The 22,059-nt window shown below is 30.9% G+C and overlaps 1 protein-coding gene across 2 annotated transcripts in view; it reads left to right on the plus strand.

Annotated features, from left to right (window-relative positions):
• The window catches only part of LOC118193558 (protein LZIC-like), a 46,601-nt gene extending 39,502 nt beyond the window's left edge, over window positions 1–7,099 (plus strand). For both annotated transcript variants that reach the window (XM_035364665.2, XM_035364664.2), the window contains one exon: window positions 6,897–7,099. Coding sequence is in view for 1 of the 2 variants with exons in the window: in XM_035364664.2 (XP_035220555.1) it covers window positions 6,897–6,949 (53 nt within the window). In the remaining variant the exon portion in view is untranslated. The remainder of the gene's footprint in view (window positions 1–6,896) is intronic.
• Window positions 7,100–22,059: the final 14,960 nt, after the last annotated feature.

Consider the following 22,059-nt stretch of genomic DNA (forward strand, 5'->3'; position numbering starts at 1 on the left):
GTATGTGCATGTACAAAATTTAGCTAAACCTGATTCTCAATCTTCACTCTTAAAAAAATACAGGTAGCATGGCCATGCTTACTGGCATCGCTGAAAACACGGAGACTAACTTCTTCATTAACCAATCTATCACCAATTAAACCATTTAGGAATTTTGACATCAGACAACACCTCTAGTTCTTTTACCTTCTTCGTGGACTCCTTTTCGAAATTTTCGGGCAATAATCTCGTTTTTCTTTTATGACTCAATTTTACAGGAAAGCATGTCATCCTTTAAATCCCAGTGTAACCCCAAAATGCAAATGAGCATTTCTAGTTTTGAGTTTGAGATTATTTTCATTTTCACAATTTGACTGCCATCATCTAAGATTAAACTTTGCCAATGACAATAACATTTTTGATTCTAGTGCAGAGATGTTTAATCCTTTAACATTCTTAAAACTGGTCAGGCAATGAACAACATAGAAGGATTCTTTCAAAATTTTGGCCATAGTTGCAAATTGTTTCAGGGCATAATTTAAGTCATAATTCAATGTAGCAACTAACAAAAACAGATTACAATTAAGCCCAAAAACCAAATGACAAAGCCTATAAATTTTCATTTTCTGTTCTTCTGCACCTTTCCATAAGAAACATAGATAATTTCCACCTGTTGTATACCTATGTGCAAGAAGGCTTTCTCATTGTCAGAAATTACTGCAATAGGATATTTCCTAAAATGATATTACTATGTTGGAATTATTTCAATCAGGTTAGGACCTTTCTCCAGACATTTATGTAAGGAAAGTTCTTTGCCATGTACTGAAGCATCAAAAAACAGTCTTAAGGCCTCATTCAATTGAAATAGCAATGATCGCTCAAACAGCGATCATTGCATCCAGCATTAGCGGTCACCTTTGAAAATGAGTGATTTTACGTATTCATTTGAAACACTTCCCTCCCAGATGAACTCGTATGGGTTGCCAGAGGTTACTTAATGCGTGATGCTGTTTATCACGAGGTTGGAAGTTGCGTTGGTTTCGAAATAACCAATGATAGAGCTACTAAATGTGCAGGCTGACTCCTCGTATCCATTCTTTAGGGTTGCAGTTCAAGTTTGGTGTGCCCTCTTTGGCTTTTCAGCGCTAGTGTTTCAAAGTTTCATCCATGAAAAGTCTTCAAAGGGCATCATTTTATTTTTATTCCTTTATGAAAACAGCTAACCTAAAAGAAACATTCCATTCACATATATGTGAAAAATATAGGTCAAGTAAGTTTTACATGCATACTGAAAAAAAGTGATTCAAAAGACCTTTTAAAGGAAAAGAAAAGAAAAATGTACCTAGTTCATTTAACAACTCAAAAAATACAATGTAATATATTCTAAAAGGAAATTTATATAATACATAATGATGTAAATTACATATATTTAATAAATACATAAAACTCTATAATGAATAATGTTTATAACTATATAATAAATGCCAACACATATCACATCAGGGTATATAACACAGCTATGAAAGGAAGAATTTTTAATTAGAAACATACCTTTTATATTTATTTGATAACATAGAAGAGTAAAACATAAAGATGACAAAAAATATTAAAACAAGTTGTGTAACTTAAGAAACAATAAGAAGCCTTTTAAGTTATTGCAATATCATAAGACACTAATTAGGAAGTAAATATAATTTTTTCATTCTTTTACATTAATAAGTTTTTCATTAAAAAATTTAGCAGTGAATGCCAAAACAGATTTATTATTGGCACCTCTGATGCAAGGTCACACAAAAATAAACTTGATTTAGCAAATTTCTGAAAACATTAAAATCAAAAGTAGTAAATTACAGTAACATATATTATTAAATTATTTTAATTACACATTAAGAAAAAATGTCTGAATTAAATTAAGAATGAGTGACTAAACTTGTACAGCATTTTAAAACATATTTTATGTTAGTACATTGGAAATGAATTGACAGAAATTTCAGTTAAATGAAAGAGCTGCAAATGTAGTCTACATGATGTATAAAATACGGTCAAAATTATTCATTAAATACCTAAATTGATGCTTACCTTCTTCAAAATGAATATAAATACTATATATTTATGTTACTTTAAGGGAAACATTATATAATGCATAATTTTAATCATATTATCCTACGTTTACATTTTTTTTTACATTGGGGGTCAACTGACAGATTTGGCGACAATATAATAGGGTAAAAAAATAACATACAATTTTAAACCATGAATCCCGCATTAAAATTTAAATAAAAGTGCACTTCATAGTTATAATCACACACAAAATTGAAATCAAATGTAAAATATAATTATTTAAACTTTATCCGTTCGCGATAAAGACTATACAGATACATTCTGATATTCATTTTGTACATATAAATCAATTTGTCATTAATTAGTAATAAATACACATTTCGCTGAAACATGAACACTTATTTTTTTTTAACAATTATGAAAACATACGAAGCTGAACTTACTTCAAAAGGGAAGTGCTTCTTGTGCTCGGAATCCATTCCAATGGACAAGAATTAATTACCCATTTTCTTCGTATTTCTTCATTTCTCGGAGAACAGAGCATACTAAAGTTATTTCCAGAATGATATGAATAATTTGATGCAGTGCATCCACGCATATTTCTCAGAATTAGGTCACAATCCATCAACACAAATGGAAACAACACAATGCTAAATCAATGTCCACTTGTAACAAGTGCCCTTAATTTGGATACAACACAGATGATGAAGTTGGTTCCCCTTGCTAAGATCCTTATACACCCTATACTGTGATATAAATTGCTGCTCACTCAGTAGATCTAAAGCATTTTCCTTAGCACACTTGAAGTCTGTCCTCATGAAAGCACAAGCAACACAGCCCCCATATTGAATCGATCATTTTTCACTGCGGAATGATGGGTTCAGAATGATTGCTACAAGAACGATCGATTACGAGCTCAGAGTGATCGTTGTGTTTCAATTGAATACCAAAACAGCAAAATCAGTCGCAACTGATGACGTATCATGACTAACGATCACTAAATGTTTCAATTGAATGAGGTCTTTAGTCTCGTAGTTTTGCTACATTCTTTAAACACTGGCCTATGAGGCATCTAGAGCCCTTTACATACTTTTCCTTCTGTAACCTCTTCAATAATTTGCTCCTTCAAATAAGTATCAAATGCTTCCCATAAACTGTAATTTGATTCAAATCTATTAATTTCCTTATTGTATTAGTCAAATATTTTTCTGCCAACTCTTTATTATCAAATAATTGAGAGGTGTTCTCCAAAGTAATGCAAGTTATTATCTCATGTGTAAATCTAGCTTTAAGTGTTCCTCAGAATACTGCTTGGTGTTCTCATGAATTTCAGCTTTCATTTTAGACTCAACCGGGCATTTATACCGATGACATCGCACTTCCAGAAATTTTCTGCCAATCTTTTGCTTATAAACTAAGAAACATATGCAAGAGAATCATTTACATTAGAGGTTTCCTTCCCTATAATCTTACTCATGATAAATGTGTCTGCATTGTGACCAGACTACTTTGTAAACATTTAATATTTCTGTAAATAATTTTACTGTGATATCAGAACCTATCAGCAATTTAATGTCACTTTTGATTTTGGGAGTGTCTTTCTCTATATCCAACACAATGATATGATATTTACTTGGTTCTCTTAACCAAGGACCTTTAGATTTTTTCTTTACATCAGAGCAAATGACTGATTCACTTAAACAATGCACATTCATATTTATTATCAATGCTACTCAAAAGTACTGTATACTTAGAATGCAATTCTTCATTTATTTCTATCTCTCCTAATAACTTATGAATTAATTTTACTTCAATACTTTTGCAATTCAAAATAACTTTGCACACAGACTGTGTCAATAATCTCTCTTATGATTTTTACCCGATTCCCATTTTTTATTCTGATGAACAACATCTGTGATAAAATATACAAGTTCATGACTCAGCTAGTCAAAACAATGACATTGTTTTTTGCTTCTACCAAAGTGGTTTGTTTGTTCTCCTTTAATAGGAAGGAAATTGTTATCACATTACCACTACCCTTTCCCCATAGATTAAACATTTAACTTTTGATTTACATTTATGAGAAGTATGATTTCTTTTTAAGTATATTATACTTGCTCCCTTCTTAACTGAATCTCTTTTTTTATTGTGATATATAAACACACTAGTTTTAAAAGTTTATCTATTGAATGTGATTATCCCAAAACATGCATGAAACCTGAAACAGTTTAACTGGAGCCTTCTCTTTAAATTTATATCTTATATACAAATTGTTATATGTATGAACATTAGACTCATTACAAACACAATTTTTGGAAGATTTTATGCTTTATTACAAGAAAAATGCTCTAATTTAATTCTTTCCTCAGATATAGCTTTATTTTCAAAAACGAAAGAATAGATTCGAGATCTTCCTTCCTTTATGACAAGAACTCTTCCATTCTCATTTCCAAATACACAAAATATCAGAGAGGGGGGAAAGGCATGATTTCATCATTGGAAAAATAACAATAGTTCATTTATTTTCTGTATAGGAGAGATTTCAGAGCATGCAATTTTATTACTAAACTGTCATATAAGGAAGATAGGCTGAAGTCTTTGTTGCATTATTATTATTTATTAACACATTCAATAGATTGTGAATGTAAACTAGAATGTAAACGGAATATCCTGTCGGCCAATGCTACTCATTGTGGAACAATTGTTGAATGTTTAAAGAGCTCTCCACTCTTTAAACATTCAGTAATTTTATTTTCATTCATCATGGGCTAATTTTGAATCGTTTCTTGCACTTCTGACTTTGATGAGGTGACTTATATTAAATACACAAATTTCAAATGATCATCTAGAACTGGATCTTCCTGTATCTTGCTGAAATTACTCCAGAAGTTGAGCCATTCTCTGGGATCACTGTCAAACTCGATCAAATTAATTTTTGAAAACTTCAAACTCACTGACATTACTCTTGAAACAGTAGTCCTGGTTTCATTCACAGATCAATGCATCAGCAAATTTATTTCCTGTTTCAATGTAAATTGCTACGCTTTTGATTTAGTGCTCATCAGCTTCTCCTTGTAAGCCTCACTTAATCACAAATTAAATATACTCTTCTTGCAAAGCTTTGGGTTTTGATAGAAGGTCAAGTATTACATCATCTAATTGTTGTACATGGTTTCTTTATCTACTAGAATATCCAAGTCTAATTCTAAAACAGCAGTGTTCATAAAGGCTGTGCGCAGTGGAATTTGTTTTAATTTTAACCCCTCTATATTCATTTCCAAAACAAACAAAATTGTTTACTTTATTAGTGTATCTTTTTGTGGACGGCAATTAAAAACAAAAGAACTACTCAGGTCTGTACATGTCTAATTAGTTCAGAAAAGAATTTACAAAAATGGTATTTACATTTATTACACTTTTCTCCTTGTACAAACTTATACTACATCACAGTTCATTCTAATGTGCAGGCCTTTCATTCTAACAGACAGTACAGGGTCAGTTACAGAATTAAAAAATTAGTGTGACAAGTGCTGCCATCTGTTACACAAATTAGTCTCAACACAGTCAAAATTTTACTGAGTATGGTTCTATGTTCCATTTCAATGCACTGCTCATTCACTGTAATAGCAAAGTTATTAATTCACTCATAATGTCATTTTGTTAATATTGGTAAAGAATATGCATGTTAAACTGGCAAGTCCATCTTTAGCTATGTAATTAATTGTTTGAATTGTTTGCATGAAATAATTTGCATGGCAATTCCTCAATATTTATTATGTAATCCATCTAGTCCATTTTGTATATTTTGTTCTTTTAATATTGAATGGAAACTATAAAAGTATAAAAATTTGATGCAATATTTTTCATATAATGTTTTAATACTTCTTTAAATATAAATTTACATATCTTTTATGTAAAACTCTTAAAAGAAATTTAGTGGTGCACAATATATAAAAAAATGTAAAGATTTAAATATTGATAAATAGATTGATTTAAATGATATGTATGTTCATTTTTTTACTATCAAATTTTTAAAATTTAAAGACATATATTTTTCGGAAACTGGAAAAATGGGATAACAAAATAATAAATAAATCATTATTCAACTCATGTATGTGTTGAAGTTTTTTAATGTATCATTAACAAAAATCTTTGAAAAAGTACAGTTTAGTAGAACACTGTTCAGCATTCCATTTATAGAAACAGATAAGTTTCATGAATAGAAATATTTTATACTGCAAAAATTTATATTTCTTCGACCAACATATAATCTTTTAGAAAATAATTGAGGTTGAGTTAGTACAGATACTTATTAAAACATCTGATACTCGTTAAACATTGTAGAATACTGATACTTATTAAACATCTTAAATTGATCACTCTTTTGCAATGGAGATAATGAAGTTGCCAAGTCTTTAATCTGTTTTCATCCTCAAAATTATTAAACTAGATGAGAAGTGGAGTTGAAGGATGTCATTGTGTTGTATAATATCATATACATTATGTTTTTAACACAAATATGTAACCCATGAAGAGAAAAAATTATCTTGAATTAATTTTTTGCGAAAACTACCCCCGTTTCTTTATTTGTCTTGCTTCAAGAAGTGATGAAAGTTTGATGGATTTCGATATTTAAAAATATCTGAAAGCATCACTTCCAGATTAAAGTGAGAAATAATATAGCTAAAATACTGATTAATTCTTAAAACGAATTTCAGAATTTTTAATGCAGCTTTTTTAATAAAACAACAAACTTGTGTTTTTTAATTTGTTTATTACCTTCAAGTTTTATTCTTGTTCTTTCACTTTTATTGAATTTTAAAGTCAAAATTCCTTAAATTATTTTATATTTTAAGGTACGAGTGAAAAGGTCTTGGAAGCTGCTGCAAGTCAGTTGAAAAAAATCTAGTTGTTATTGCCCTGCATTGTAATTTTACATATGTTGTGAATTTATTTGAATTTTAAACCTTTTTTTATCAATGTTTGATGGCTTTTATGTCAATTATTTATAAATTTCTATGTGTAATTTTGTCACAAATAAAATTTGTTCGTCAAAATATTTTTTGTATGTTTATTTTATTTGAAAATATAAACATTGCTTTCAATTTGAGAAGAAAATATTTGATACCTAATATAAAATGTTATGAAAAAATTACACGTAATTGTTAAAAGGTAGACTGCTAAATTAAGGAAGACTTGACTAAGAGTAATGCAATTGTTCAAGATGTAATCAGCATTGTATTGCTTTTAAACATATAACCATAGCTGCGATAAATGAGTAATGATTAATAAAATAAAGAAATTATTTGTAATAAACCATTAATTTTCTTATTCTTCAGGATTCTGAAATGTCATGAGTGAGGCATAAGCAGTCTGTTTGTATGTGGACATAATAAGCAAACTATTTATATGTCAGTATAGTTCAATTAACAGATTCATTGCTTTTTTTTTTTTTTTTTTTTTTTTTTTTTTTTTTTTTTTTTTTTTTTTTTTATGTATTCATGTATCAAAACAGAAATTAAGGTAAAGAAACATTTATATTTTCATGTAAGGATTCATGTGCATTTCTTTTCCCTGACATGTAAACTAAGTGACACTTTCAATTCACTTAATGCGTAAATAATAGCTGAAATCAAGTGAAAATCTATGGTTTGATTCAGTTTAAGAATAGTGAAGTATCACTTTAACATACAGCAATATTAAGAACTATTATCATAGATAATTCTGAGAAGAAATAAAATTGATATTATCAATAATCACTTCTATCTGCTTCTGTAGTTTTTCAGTAATTTCTCAGTGATGTCATTTTGCTAGTTGAATTCATTTAGTTTTTACTAAGGCTAAAATTAAAAGAAGGCATAAGAAATGTTATCTCAAATGAATGGCATTGAATGGGAAAACTGAGAAGAGATTGAAATAGGTATGATCTTTGCCGCTTGGAATTCATCTATTGCAGTAGGAGCTATGGATGATAGATTAACTAAAGTGAAAGCAATTTTTATCATTATTACTGATTTGATGAAATAAAACATATTGAGAAAATAATCATAGCTATAGTGAAGGAAAAATTTGAGGTTATTAAAAAAAGTTAATAGAGAACTAATCATTATCTGTGAAAAATTTAAGATAAAGACACATATCGGAAATTTTATAAAAGAATGGAAAGCTTAGATGCATGCATGGAAATAAATCTGGAAATTAAGAAAGAGGTTAGTGGAGTGTGCTAGTTGAGCAAAGTGTAATTAATATCCCAGCACAATTTTACCATTGCATTGTTAGTTGATCCTCATATGATGAGAAATCTGCACTGAATGTCTACAAGTTTCAATTAAGGTGATAACACTCATAATTGAATAAAAATCCATTCAGATATTTCAGTTGGCAATGATACTAGTACCAATATGTCCATTCTGTTTCTTTAAAGGAGAATAGATACTAGTACCAATATACTAGTATAGGAGCAATAGATACTAGTACCAATATGTCCATTCTCTGTTTCTTTAAAGGAGTGTATTCCACAAAACTTTAATGAATGTCTTACTGTTTTAGTCCAACAAAATTTTTCAAGATTTACTGTATTTTTTTACTATAACATCAATAAGCTTGCAAGCATCAGCAAGAATTTACAGGTGAAATTGGTAAATTGACTCAACCTGTCCTAAATAGTACCATTTATGTTCAAAAAACGTGTTTGCGGAGAGGTATTTAAGTGCAACAAATCTCCAATATATAAATAACTGGTTAAGAATGCAGTCATTTGTAGCAGGAAGTTGGAAATAAATAGGAATAATAACTAACAATAAATATATTTTTGCTAAGAGTCGCAATTATAAATACTGTTTTCCCTTGAATAATACGGATTCAATCACAAGGTTTCATTTATGTGCTGTTTTTTGTTTAATATGTTGTAGAGACATTAGGTTATTTTGAAGCAGGTGACATGAAAAATGAGCAGTGCCCTCGCTGGGACTCGAACCTTGGACCTCTCGAATACACGCCGAGCGTACTGACCATTACACCACAAAGGCATGCTAAGAAGGCAATAGAAATACCTTTTAAAGTTTAAAACTTTTTTGCAGGATTTACAACATTTGAAAAAAAAAATCTGTCAGTCAAATTATATAATCTACAAATGCTAAAAAAAATTTAATGTTAAGTATGTTATGAGTGCATAAAGTGTACATAGATATTTTTATAATCTATTCTATGATTTATTACCATAAAACAAGAATGAATTTTTATAAAAAGTTAAAATTTTGCTCATTTTAGCACACTAACTCTTTTAAACTTCACATTTTACTACTGGTGGATTGAAATTAAAAAAAAAAAAAAAAAGTAAAAAAAAATAAATAAATGAACTTACTATTGAACTACATAGTATTGTGCTATTGCAGTAATTCTACAGCCAGCCTTTACTGCTAATCTTAAGGTTAACTCAAGCTCTGCTTAAAATGCTCCAAACAATGCTATTCATCTCCTCTTGAACAATTCATCAATCTAGTAATCTCAGCCCTTGTAATTAAACATGATCTTCATTGGCTAGTTTTCATTGTGTAATGCACATCATTACAGATCTTAATACAATAATTTGCATATAAAATGCTTGCATTCCTTCTAAGAATCAATGTCATGCCATTTGTGTCCTAGCAGTGGCTGAGTGAACACTGTAGCTCGATCAGAGTTCAAATCCTGGCAAACGGGCTAACTGCATGGAAGTTTTTGTGGTTTTGTATGGTGTGAATACAAATTAGTTTCATTTAGGAAGTCTTTCATAGAGGTATCCCTTCTGATAGATAGATAACCATAGTGTACTTTGCTGTTATCAAAACAATACAGTCCATGCAATTGAAGAAGCTGAATGATTGTTATGCTCTGTAGAATCTTCAAATATTTCGTTTGTCATAAAGTTTGCATTTTTCATTGCTAACATTTTGTAACCTGTAAGATAAAATGTTATGTTGTATTGAGAAGTTGACATTCTTCTTGTCAGCAGACAGTCTTAGCTTATTCTATGGACATGGCAGCATTACAGATGGATTTTCCATGTCAGTAAAATTTTCTTTTGCCTAGCAGATTTTAATTTAAGAATGCAGCATTCAATGCATGTAAACATAGGTAATATGTTATTGGAGAAGTCGAACAATAAGAATCGGCGTTATATTTGTAAATTTTGCTGAACTAGTTTCTATAGTTTAATTATAGAACCATCTGCCTCAGCTGCCTAAGTGCAAAACGTAGATAATATCTGGTAATCTGATGTTTAAGTTGGTAAAGTTTGTAGCCAAAAGTAAGGTATTAATTGCTTAATTTTGAAGAGTTAAGAATTGTATGCGGACTTGGCGACCCTAATCACTGCATGCTTGAAATATCAACTATATTTCTGCAAAGCCTTTTCTGAAAATGCTAGATCTGAAATGTCTGTCTCACTGAAAATGTGGGCGGAATGATTGTAATAATCTGATAAATTGCTTATTCTGTTTTGAAAGATGGCTCATTTACAAAGATACTAGTATCATAATCAGAATTGACAGGGGCTAGAATGATTACTTTTAAATTCAGTTTATAATAATTGAAAGAAGGGGAATTCTTTTGGAATAAATGTGGGAATCCAAAAATCCGTCGAGCATGTTTGCCTATAAAACTAATTGCATAGAAACTTATTATGATGTTGAGAAATCTGTGTGTAAAATGCGGTAGACACCATTCTCTGATTAAAAAATTTGGATTCAAAGTTCTCATAGCGCAGCAGGTTCTTGCTTTTTACTACATCAAAGACAAATTCATGGGCCATCAAGAATATTTGTTAGTCTCAAGTTGATAGTTGAGTTGACAGAGCTAGCAAAATTCAAAGAACAAGGAGGGATCTAAATCTGAGAATATTGTTGCAACCTTTTGCTTGAAGAAAAACACTGGATATAATATTGCAGAAATTCAAAGACTGCAGATACGATCATAATCACTGTCATAGGAAATAAAAAATCTGATGTGTACACCACATGACTTCCTTCTTTGTACGAAATATTAAATTATACGTATTTTTTCTTGCATTTCATTTAAACTTATTGGATTGAATTAAATCTACTTCGCCGACAGCGCATAAACCACAATAGAATAAATGCATTCTTTAAAATTCACTCTAGTATTTGTTTACCATAGCGACACTCTGGCGCTAGATTCACTTAACAGTATTATATTTCGTTCATATTATAATTCATAATGCACAAAATTTATATCGTTTAAAGAATAGAATTATCTAATCGTTGCCACATGTTCTATTCAAATACTATAATAAAGCTAGAATAACAGAGTGGATATATATATAAATATATTTATATACGTTCGGTGCTGCCAATTGCAACCAAAATACGAGGTGCACATTTACATGTTATACCAGTCCTATATACAAAATTTCAACGTTCTTGAGGCTACTCGTTTTTGAGTTATGCGAGATACGTATATACGTTCGTACAGACGCCATGAAAAATTCTCTTCAGAATTAATTTTACAGCAGTTTTATAATTTTTTTGGAGGAAACGAGTCTTTTATTCTGTACAGATATCTCGCAAAAACATCGTTAAATTGCATTCGATAGCGGTCAAAATGGATATTTTCGTTGAAATATGCTGCCTGAAACTTTTCGCGATTATAATACTTCCTTTTTACTTCGTACAAGGAAGTAAAAAGAAAGACCGCAAGTGAAAGACATTGACGTCTTTTAATTTGTCATAATTAAATAAGAATTTATTTCCATTGTTTGAATTTTTCTGCTATTTAAAATAACTTATGAATAATTTTTAGAACTTTTTATGTTAAATCCATAAGTGGTTTTTAAAGATCATATAGACTTCTAGTGTTCTTTGAAAATATAAAGAATCACATCCTTTCCCCCGGACAAGAGCTCGATTTTTTACATGTTTTGATGCTCCGAAAAATTTAATAGATCTGTACAGAAATAAATGAAGGCTGAGGTGTTATCCTTCTTTTTCCCACCTCCTTTTTTTAATTATTATTATTTTTTTTTCCAATACCTTGAAAAATATTCTTCAAGATGTTACTATTTCCAGCTCCTCGTGTATTTCACGTCTTACAATCGCGTCCATTAATGAAGGCACAAATTTCCACACATTAATTTATGATGAAATAATATCACGGCAATTTTTAGCTACCATTTGGCTCTGCCACTTTGAACAGCTCATTTTGAATATAAAATTTTATTCAAAAATTTTATTTTATTCAAAATTTATTCAAAAATTTTATTCCCTATCTTTGCTTACTGGAGAACTAATTCCTAAACTAATAAGCCTCCCGTAAATCGTTGTAAGTGTTAAATTGAAATCTTCCTACCAAGATCAGACTGGATTTCTTTTTATTCTTAATTGTAAATCTTTTTAATCTTTTTAAAATTTTAATGCTAAAATCTTTAACGTGGTAATCTGAAATTGCAATGCTTCTTTAATGATCTTTTATAAATCATAAACCTTAAAGATGTATGTCGGCAACGCGAAATTTCAGTTCATAGATAAATCTCCACATTTTAGCTTTATCTGATAAGCTTGATTGTCAGTGTCCTCAGTACATTCATTGTTCTTTTATCTCATTTTCACTCAAAAAGATTGTTTACGCTATCTAAAGCAGTGCAGTAAACTTCCATATAAGCCCACCCTATGAAGATGTTCAAATTGCGCCCCGCTGTAAGGCGCTTCGTCAGAACGCGAGCCATTTTAAGGAGATGTGCAATAATAAATTTTTATTTCAGTTTGGTTAATTAAGAAGCAAAACTTTATTGCACAGATAGTGCGACTAGCGCACGATTATGCGAGTTTTATTAATTTTCATGAAGCGCCAAACTTATCCAAATATTAATTTGCGTTGTGGTGTTTTCCTGGGATCAGTATCATGTTAAAGGATGCTAGAGATTTCTTTTGTTAGGAACAATAATACCTTCATCCAGTACTGGGCGCGAGCGACTTCGGTGAGTCATTCAGAGAGGGGGGGATCCAACATGAACGTTTTACTTAATTGATAGCATATTAGAGAGTTGAACTATTTATGTTAGAGCTTACAGCTACAAATAAGGAAGGGATGGAAATTATTGCTTTTTGCAAAGTAGTTAGATTGCGGTAGACTGGGGCGCAATACACCTTATATACCTATTAAGGAGATCAGTCTTCATGAATGATTTTTTTAAAAGAAGACTGCCTGGTATTACACTACACACGAGGAAAACGAGGAACTTTCAAATACGGCCAGCTCGTTTGTCTTGATTTGAATCTGGATCAAACTACCCGAAATCAGAGCTTTTACTGTTCAGCCGCTCGTGAACTAAGCAAAATGGATTTGAAGAAGTTTACCAACTTGTCTTAAAGATGTTGCCTACGTTTTGAGTAAGCAGCTAAAACGTGAAAGAAGAATAGGGAGGGAAAAAAAAAAAAAAAAGAAAAAACTGGATAACCTGAAAGTTCTTTTGGTGTAGCACCTTTTCTAATGGAAAATATGAGAGGGGGGTAGATAGTACCAAATCTCACACTTTACAGAGTAACTGTTCGATTCCTTCTTTGAGGATTTATGGGACTGTTAATGTTTAGGTTATCTGAATCTGAAAAAGTACACAAGAGCTTCTGCGTGAAGAGAGAAATGCTTTCGTAGAGAACTTTCTGAAATAAACTGTCTCATATTCACGTTACACATAAGGAAAATCATGGTAATCAATCATGCAGCTATCTCATTCGTCTGGGTCCGAACCCAAGACGAAACTTCCAGCTTTCAGAATTCTTTAACAACTCAATCACTGGAATGTAACTGTAGAATACTAAAAGAAGAAGAACATTGGCAGTTGGTCGTAATCCACGGAAACAGGATAATGCTTCACATTATTGCAAATAAAATGCAAAAATAATTATAAATATTCTCACAACCACAGTAAAACTTCATTAAAAATTTTGAAACTATAGTTTCAAAGAATTTTCAGCGTATTGACATAGAGATCGGATGGCGACTGGCTGAGTCAAAGGGATGCACTGTTTCGTTCATGTTTTTGTGAATTTAGTTTTAAATTTCTTTCTTTTTATCTCTCTCTCTTTCTCTCTCTCTATATATATATAAACATACTGAAAGTCAAGATCTTCCTATGGAATCGGCTGCAAATTTTCTTATAAAATACTTTTATTCTTAATATTTGAGTTGTTCTTTAAATTTAATATATATATTACATCTTTTGCTTTCCACAATTTGTATAACATGTTTAAATGTATAAACTTTTTAGTATATGTTTTAAATTTAAAAAAAAAAAAAAAATCAGTCTGGATCAACTCCAAACCAATCGTCGTTTGCTAATCCACAAAATAAGGAACGAAAGGCAAATAAATTCGTTTCTATGATTTCCTAACGTCGTGACGTCAGCAGAATGGCTATTATCACAAAAGAAAATGGGCTATCGGAACTGTAGAAAATGCAAATACTCTGGGAATACGCTGAGCTGATAATGCACCTCATATCTTAACAGAAAGCAGGACGAATGTGCACAACTGTAATTTCATTAGAAAAAAATAAAACATATCTTACGACCAGTTCTAATCAAACGATTTACATAACTGAATGATTTAAGTCAAAATTTGATATGCATAATTTTTCACATTGTTGCGGGGAAAATTTGAATTAATACGTTTATTCAAAATCTCTGTAATCTGAAAGTTTATTTGCATCGTTTCACTATAATTCTCTCTATCCCACCCCACAAATTACTGCGTTTTTCTTCGTTTGAATGAAAAGCTTCATACATTTTAGTGTGAAAAAACGTGTCTTTGTATGTTCTTCATTATCACTTTATTCCTTCTGAAATCAATTGACAGTTATAACCAGAGGGAAGAATTCGAAAATAAATAAATAAATGAAAATGAAAAAAGAAATAAAAATCTGAAAGGTTCCAGATTTTAAATTACTTCCAAAGCGGCGTTTTTTTAACATTTTGTGTGTTATCTTTATTTATTAAATATCATGCTCTTCGCACATAAACCATAAAATTCAGTTCAAGAGCAATATCGCAAAATAATTTTAAAATGAGCATATCTTTAGAATTTTCGATACACAGTCTCGCGCTCTGGAGATAAAAATGTTTTTTTCTGTACAACCTTACCATTGCTCTCTTTAAAATCCTTGATGGCTCTAGATACCGTTGTTTTATCACAGTGCGAGAAACATACATACATTTTTGTAGATTCTTCATTATTTAATTTCTTTAAATATAATACAGGGCGATAATATTTGGTGGCAACAATTTGAAAAATGAAACAATGCTTTTAGTGAATCAACGCAAAATGCCAAAACGAAATTAATAGTCAGTCCTTCTGGGCAAACTGCCCCTTCGGACTAAAAAAAAAAACTTCTGTCTGATTTTTCTGTCTGAGGAAAAGGTTAAAGAAGGCTCATTCTATCACAAAAAAGTTTGAAATTTTTAAAGCATAAGAATAGATTTTCCTGAAGGGAGAGAAAGATCAACAAGATGTTTTTGTAATAAACAATGGTAATTTATAACCGCCGTATTAAAACATTCAAAATCCGTGTTAATTTACTGCATATATTTTGTACTATTCAAAAGCTATTTTGCTACTTTTATACAAACTGTACAAAAGTATAAATCTGAGTCCTAGAAATTATAGTTACAACTCTTGAATGTTCCTTAATTCTATCATATGGAACTAACTGATGCAAATCTGGTACCTCTGCTAGAGTAGTTTAAAAAAGGCAGATAATCCTTATTTTCGTTGCCATAATCGTTTGGAAAGCTTATAAAATGTTGACCATGTTATACGAAATATTTTCTTAAGGAATAAAAATCAGTATCTACAGTGTTATATGGATATAAATTAAAAGATATATTCCAAATACTTCTATAGGACTGCATATTTATGTTAACGTTATCTATGAATAAATAACTACCGGGAAAAGAAATTTTAGAGAGTTGAAAATAACGAGGAATTATTTGAGTGTCAGAAGAACGTGTTATTTGTCAATGATATCGATAGAAAATGACATTATAAATGCTTTAGATATAAAAAATCTGATTAAAAATTCTGTAGCAACTTAAATTAGAAGAATAAAAGTGTGATAACAGGCAAACCGCATTAACTATACCAAATTTATTTTTTTTAATAGTTGAGCAAATTTGTTTGTTTAGAATCAAAATTTGTTTGTTTAGAATCTAAGCAAACAAATTTTATTAATTTAAAAAATCTGATGTGTACACCACATGACTTCCTTGTACGGAATATTAAATTATACGCATTTTTTCTTGCATTTCATGTAAACTTATTGGATTGAGTTAAATCTACTTCGCCGACAGCGCATAAACCACAATAGAATAAATGCATTCTTTAAAATTCACTCTAGTATTTGTTTACCATAGCGACACTCTGGCGGTAGATTCACTTAACAGTATTAATAATTATATAACAGTTAACTTATATAATAATTATATAACGGAAACTAAGTTAACTGTTATATAATCCAATAATTATATAACAGTTAACTTATATATTTCGTTCATATTATAACTCATAATGCACAAAATTTATATCATTTAAAGAATAGAATTATCTAATCGTTGCCACATATTCTATTCAAATACTATAATAAAGCTAGAATGATGTATAAAAGAAATTAAGCAAACAAAACAAAAAAGAAACAGTTTTTCACAGACGATTGAGTATTTCTCATTTAATTAATTCAGTTCTCACTTCGCGAGAAGGCAAAAATACATAAAAACTCAAAATATCTATATTAAAAATTACGAAGTAAATCTTAAACACTTATTTCCTCGAAAAAATTGCAGAAAGAATTAAGCATTATTAATTAGCAATAATAAATGAATGCGTTATCTTTGTTGTTGCGAAGCTAAGTTTCTCTAGATTGGCAACAAATCCACTAGTCTCCTGTTTCAAATGTAAACATCAATGGCCGCCATAAAAAAAGGCTTAGCGGCACTTAGACAACTTTAAAATTGTTGATAATTCTAAAAATATTGCATACAGATTTACTAAAGGCATAAAAACCTTAACCGGAAGATAAAAACAACATAATACAATCATTTTTAAAGCAAAAAATGTACAATTTACAAACATATAAGAGTAAAGAAACTGAGATCACTGAGCCGGGTAACAGAGTGGATATATATATATAAATATAATTATATACGTTTGGTGCGGCCGATTGCAACCAAAATACGAGGTGCACATCTACATGTTATAGCAATCCTATATACAAAATTTCAACGTTCTGAGGCTACTCGTTTTTAAGTTATGCGAGATACGTACGTACATACGTTCGTACAGACGCCACGAAAAATTCTCTTCAGAATTAATTTTAAAGCAGTTTTATAATTTTTTTGAAGGAAAAGAGTATTTTATTCTGTCCTTAAGTACAGATATCACGCAAAAACATCGTTAAATTGTATTCGATAGCGGTCAAAATGGATATTTTCGTTGAAATATGCTGCCTGAAACTTTTCGCGATTACAATACTTCCTTTTTACTTCGTACAAGGAAGTAAAAACAATCTAAACTTTAGATGATATATTTTTACTCATATAACTTGTATTTAATACTCTAAATTAATAGAAATTTCTTGAAATTAATTACGTTCTAATTTGTAGATCACTATGTTTTATGAGGGCTCTGAAATAGAACCTTGCACAAGGGCGCTTTGTCCTCATGGGGGCGGCTCTACTTTTATGTAATAATAATTGTAATCTAACTGATTATCAATTGGAGAAAATTTAATCAACTGTTTTTATTATATATTTTTACGAATTTTGTATAATATAACATGAAAAGTCTAAAGAAGAGAAGTTTTGCGGGAAAAATAATATTACAAGGACAAGTCTATGCAGCACTGAGCGAATGGTTATTTCGCTAAATGGGCGAGATATCGCTAAGCTGGAGATGGTTTGGGTCACCAAATTTGGCGAGAAAGCGTAAAAAGTCGCCAAGTATGCTTTCCAGCAATTTCGAAAAATGGAAGGTACTAGAGATTTCTGGGCAGCCGGGGTAAAACCCCAGAAAAAATATCAGGTCTCAATTTTTCAGCTCAGAGTCGACTTCAGAGTATTGAGTTATCTTCGCATGAGCTTCGCTCTTTAGATGCGCTTTGTATCGCGTTTGTTTAACGTCTTAGTAGTTTGAAGTGCGACTACTTATTATGCTCTTTGATACTGAGAAGAGCTGTACGAGTATTTTCCTGGAAAGTTCCAGAACTGTAAAGTGTTTCTTTTGGTCAAATGAATTTCATCAAGCTATCATCGCTTCTGTGCGCATTCAGTTCATTATGAACCCGTACGCACGCAAAGCAAATCGGTTTTTTATATGCAAATCGGTTTTTCGCAGACGTAAAACAGTTTCCAAGTTCAACGTCAGAAGACGATGTTAATCTTATCTTTTGTGTCACAACATATTTATGAGCATTTTTTCTCTCCTACCAGATAAGAAAATTACAAAACTTCAAACGTCTGTAATCGAAAATGTCGTCAAGTAATTTTATCAGCTTTTAAAAAGTCAAGAGCTGTGTATCGTGCGTCCTGTGTCGCAAGGATTATCTTCAAGTGACCAAAACACATTCGCCAAGACATTTAATCAACAATTCCCTGTTTAACTTTTTGTCTTGTTTTTGAGGTACAGAGAATTTATGGTCTAGAGCAGTGGTGACGAACCTTTTTGGGGCTGCGTGCCCGTGCCATTCCATTTAAGATATTAAATTAGAATTATTACCTCAAAATAAATAAATAGAAGAGTTACTTCAAAATTCTTAGATCTGAAAACTGGAATCTATTTAACAATGAAAGTATTAAAACTCACCAGCAGTCTGCAATAAATTTGAATTCGTTTAGCAAACAATTAAACGAATTCAAAATAAATTTGAATTCGTTTCAACTCAGGGGCGTAGCTAGAGGGGGGCATCTGTCCCCGGGCGCAAAATCCAAGGGGCGCCAAACTGATGTTACGACATTTTAGAATTAAATGTTTTCCATTCTTGGCAAGCAGTAGGGGGCGCGAAATATTCAGTTGTCCCTGGGCGCTGAAAACCCTAGCTACGACTCTGTTTCAACTTTGGCGTATTCTGTGCCATGTAACAAGTAATATGATTGGCCCAAACAATTGAAACGGCTTAAATTGGGTCAATAAATATGTGTATCATTTCTATGGCGATATATGAAAATCTTATATCTAGACTTAAGCCCAATGCCAGTGGTATTATGCGATAAGTAAATAAGTGAAACGTTCAAGAGCAGACTAAAACACTTACTTAAATTACATAGTATCATTTTATTATGATTATTGATTAAAAAAGTAATATTTTAGTCGCGTGACGGCTGAGGAGGCTCTGCATGCCGGCTGTGGCACGCGTGCCATAGGTTCGCCATCACTGATCTAGAGTAACCAAAAGATGGCTGCATATTTATCGAAGTCCTGTAAAAGGCGGACGCGTATTCATTTGCATGATAAATTCAAAAGCCAGGATTCAAATGTTTCATGAAATTTATACTTGCAAAATTTTGTTTTCTCTTTTTATTAGATTCATTCGTGGTAAACACTATTCTTGTATTATTAAACAAGCATTATAGAGGCTGTTCGCACAGTTTTTAGACTATTTTGCTTTGCTAAAAAAGAAAAAGAAAAGAAAGCAAATTCTTCTGCTTGGAAATTATTTCTTAACTGCAACTATGTTTTTAAAAGTATAAATTATCGTCTGATACTTGACAGTTTTGTTTTCATGCAAAATGTCGCTGTTAAAGAAGCAATGGTTGGAAGTTGTTTGCGATCTTTTAGAAGGAAATTATTCGTGTCTAGTTATTAAAAAACGTTGTGAAAGCCATGTTTCTTCTATATAAATGCTGCGATAGGTAATGTTGTCAACAACAAAGGATAAAAACGTCAAAATTTAGCTTCATGTGAAAAAATTGTTCCAAATAGTTACTCAAGGAAAAAACGGAATGTTTCGAATGTTGCAAAAGTAATACCTTTAATGCTAAAAGAAAATCCGCCAAGTCAGAGGACAGTTGCGCAATTATTAAAATGCTCAGCGTCAACTGTGAACAAAGTGATTAATGCTGATTTGAAGCTTAAAAAGGCGATCATCGTCTTTTGCCACGACATATTGCAGAACGCATAATGCGCTACAGAATCTGCATAAATGCATGTATATTTCTCGCACTGTGATAAAACAACATCTTTATGAGAATGGAAAATTGTTGCCTCATTAGACTAATCTTTCAGATTTTATATTACGTCCAAAGGGGCTTTTTTTAACTTTTGTGTGTTGCCTTTATTTATTACATATCATGTTCTTCGCACTTAAAATAATATCATGTTCCTCGCATTTCGCACTATAAAATTCAATTCAATACAAATGTCTCAAATAATTTAAAAATGAGGATAGCTTTAGAATTTTCGATACACAGTATCGTGCGCTGGAGATGATTTTTTTTTTCGTACAGTGTTGCCATTGCTCGCTTGGAAATCATCGAATTTGTGAATTAAAGCTCGTATTCGTAAAGTGTTACAAAATATGAAATCGATAATAAGACAAATTCCAAATTAAGGCTTCCAGATGCCCATATTCAGTAGAGGATTATATTATTCAAAATGTAATGGCTCTAGGTACTGTTGTTTTATCACAGTGCGAGAAATATACATACATTTATGCAGATTCTTCACTAATTTCTTTGAATATAATGCAGAGCTCTAACACTTGGTGGCAACAATTTGAAAAGTGATACGCTGTTTATAGTGATTCCACGCAAAATGCCAGAACAAAATTAATAGCCCTTGTGTGCTAACGCCCTGTGGGCTAAAAATAAAAATGCATGTTCGTTACCGCAGCTTTGTAATCAAACAAAAATATTATTGTTATTATTTATTTTCAGTTTATTTTTTTATGTATTCTTCAAGTTTTCGTTTCATATTTATGTTTTGTAATTTATTTTTATAAATTACACTTTATTTTCGAAACTCAAATGGGTCTCTTCAAATTATGAAATGGGTCATTCGGTTACCCGGGGGTTATAGGTTGCTGGACCTGCTATAACCTATAAATATCTTTCAAAATCTTCCTAGGAAAATTTTATTTTGGAAGTGCATTAACTTTTAACATTGGCCAAGGTATACAATCTATAAACAGTTTGTGAAGCAGTGGATTATCTCATAGTTCTTTAGTTCTGTGTGTATAGATAAGATCTTATGTTCCCTTAGACATGGCTAATACAGCATATCTTGACACTCGTGACTGGAGTTGCCATGACAATTGCAGCAAAGCAAGATGTTGCAACAAATTGTTTCCTTTTTCATTTTCACTGAATACTTTCCCGATAGTGATTAGCATTGCTTACTTAAGTGAGTAACATTGGTTACTTAAAAATGTTTAAAACTTATTTGATCCAAATTTGGTTGTTTCGACGAACAATCGGTTAATTGATGGATTTCTAGTTATTTGCCACAGATAACTATTAATATCGTTGATCTGGCTAATTATGTAATATAATTAATTATTTATCATGGCAATAAAGTACATGTTTATTTTATGTCATAAAAAATGTTTTTATCAGCGAATTTTTTTTTTTTTTTTATGATGTAAGAATATCCAAACAATTGTTGAAAGGAATTGTACTGTTTTTCAACTTCTGTATATATCTAAGAGATACAGAAGACACAGAGTTTCATTTCTAAAATTAGAAGTACCAGAGACCTGTGGTTGTCCACCAGGAAATGTAAATAGAAATAAATTAGTAAAATAGCGAACGATGAATAACTAAAATTAAATAAATTTTATTAGCTTATGTTATTCATTTTAAGGACTTAAAACGCTTTCACACATTGCACTAAAGCATATCGAGAAAGACTGTATGTTTCACATGATACTTAACTGAATTCCATGCATTTTTAGGCTATTGTTTTCTTAGATATTAAATAATAAATAGCATAAAACAACATTTTTGTGGTCATAGTATATGTAACGAAAGTTGAAATTTTTCTC

Source organism: Stegodyphus dumicola, chromosome 7, assembly GCF_044657685.1.
Source record: "Stegodyphus dumicola isolate Sdum_Otavi_A_Nest chromosome 7, ASM4465768v1".
NCBI classification, from domain to species: Eukaryota; Metazoa; Arthropoda; class Arachnida; order Araneae; family Eresidae; genus Stegodyphus; species Stegodyphus dumicola.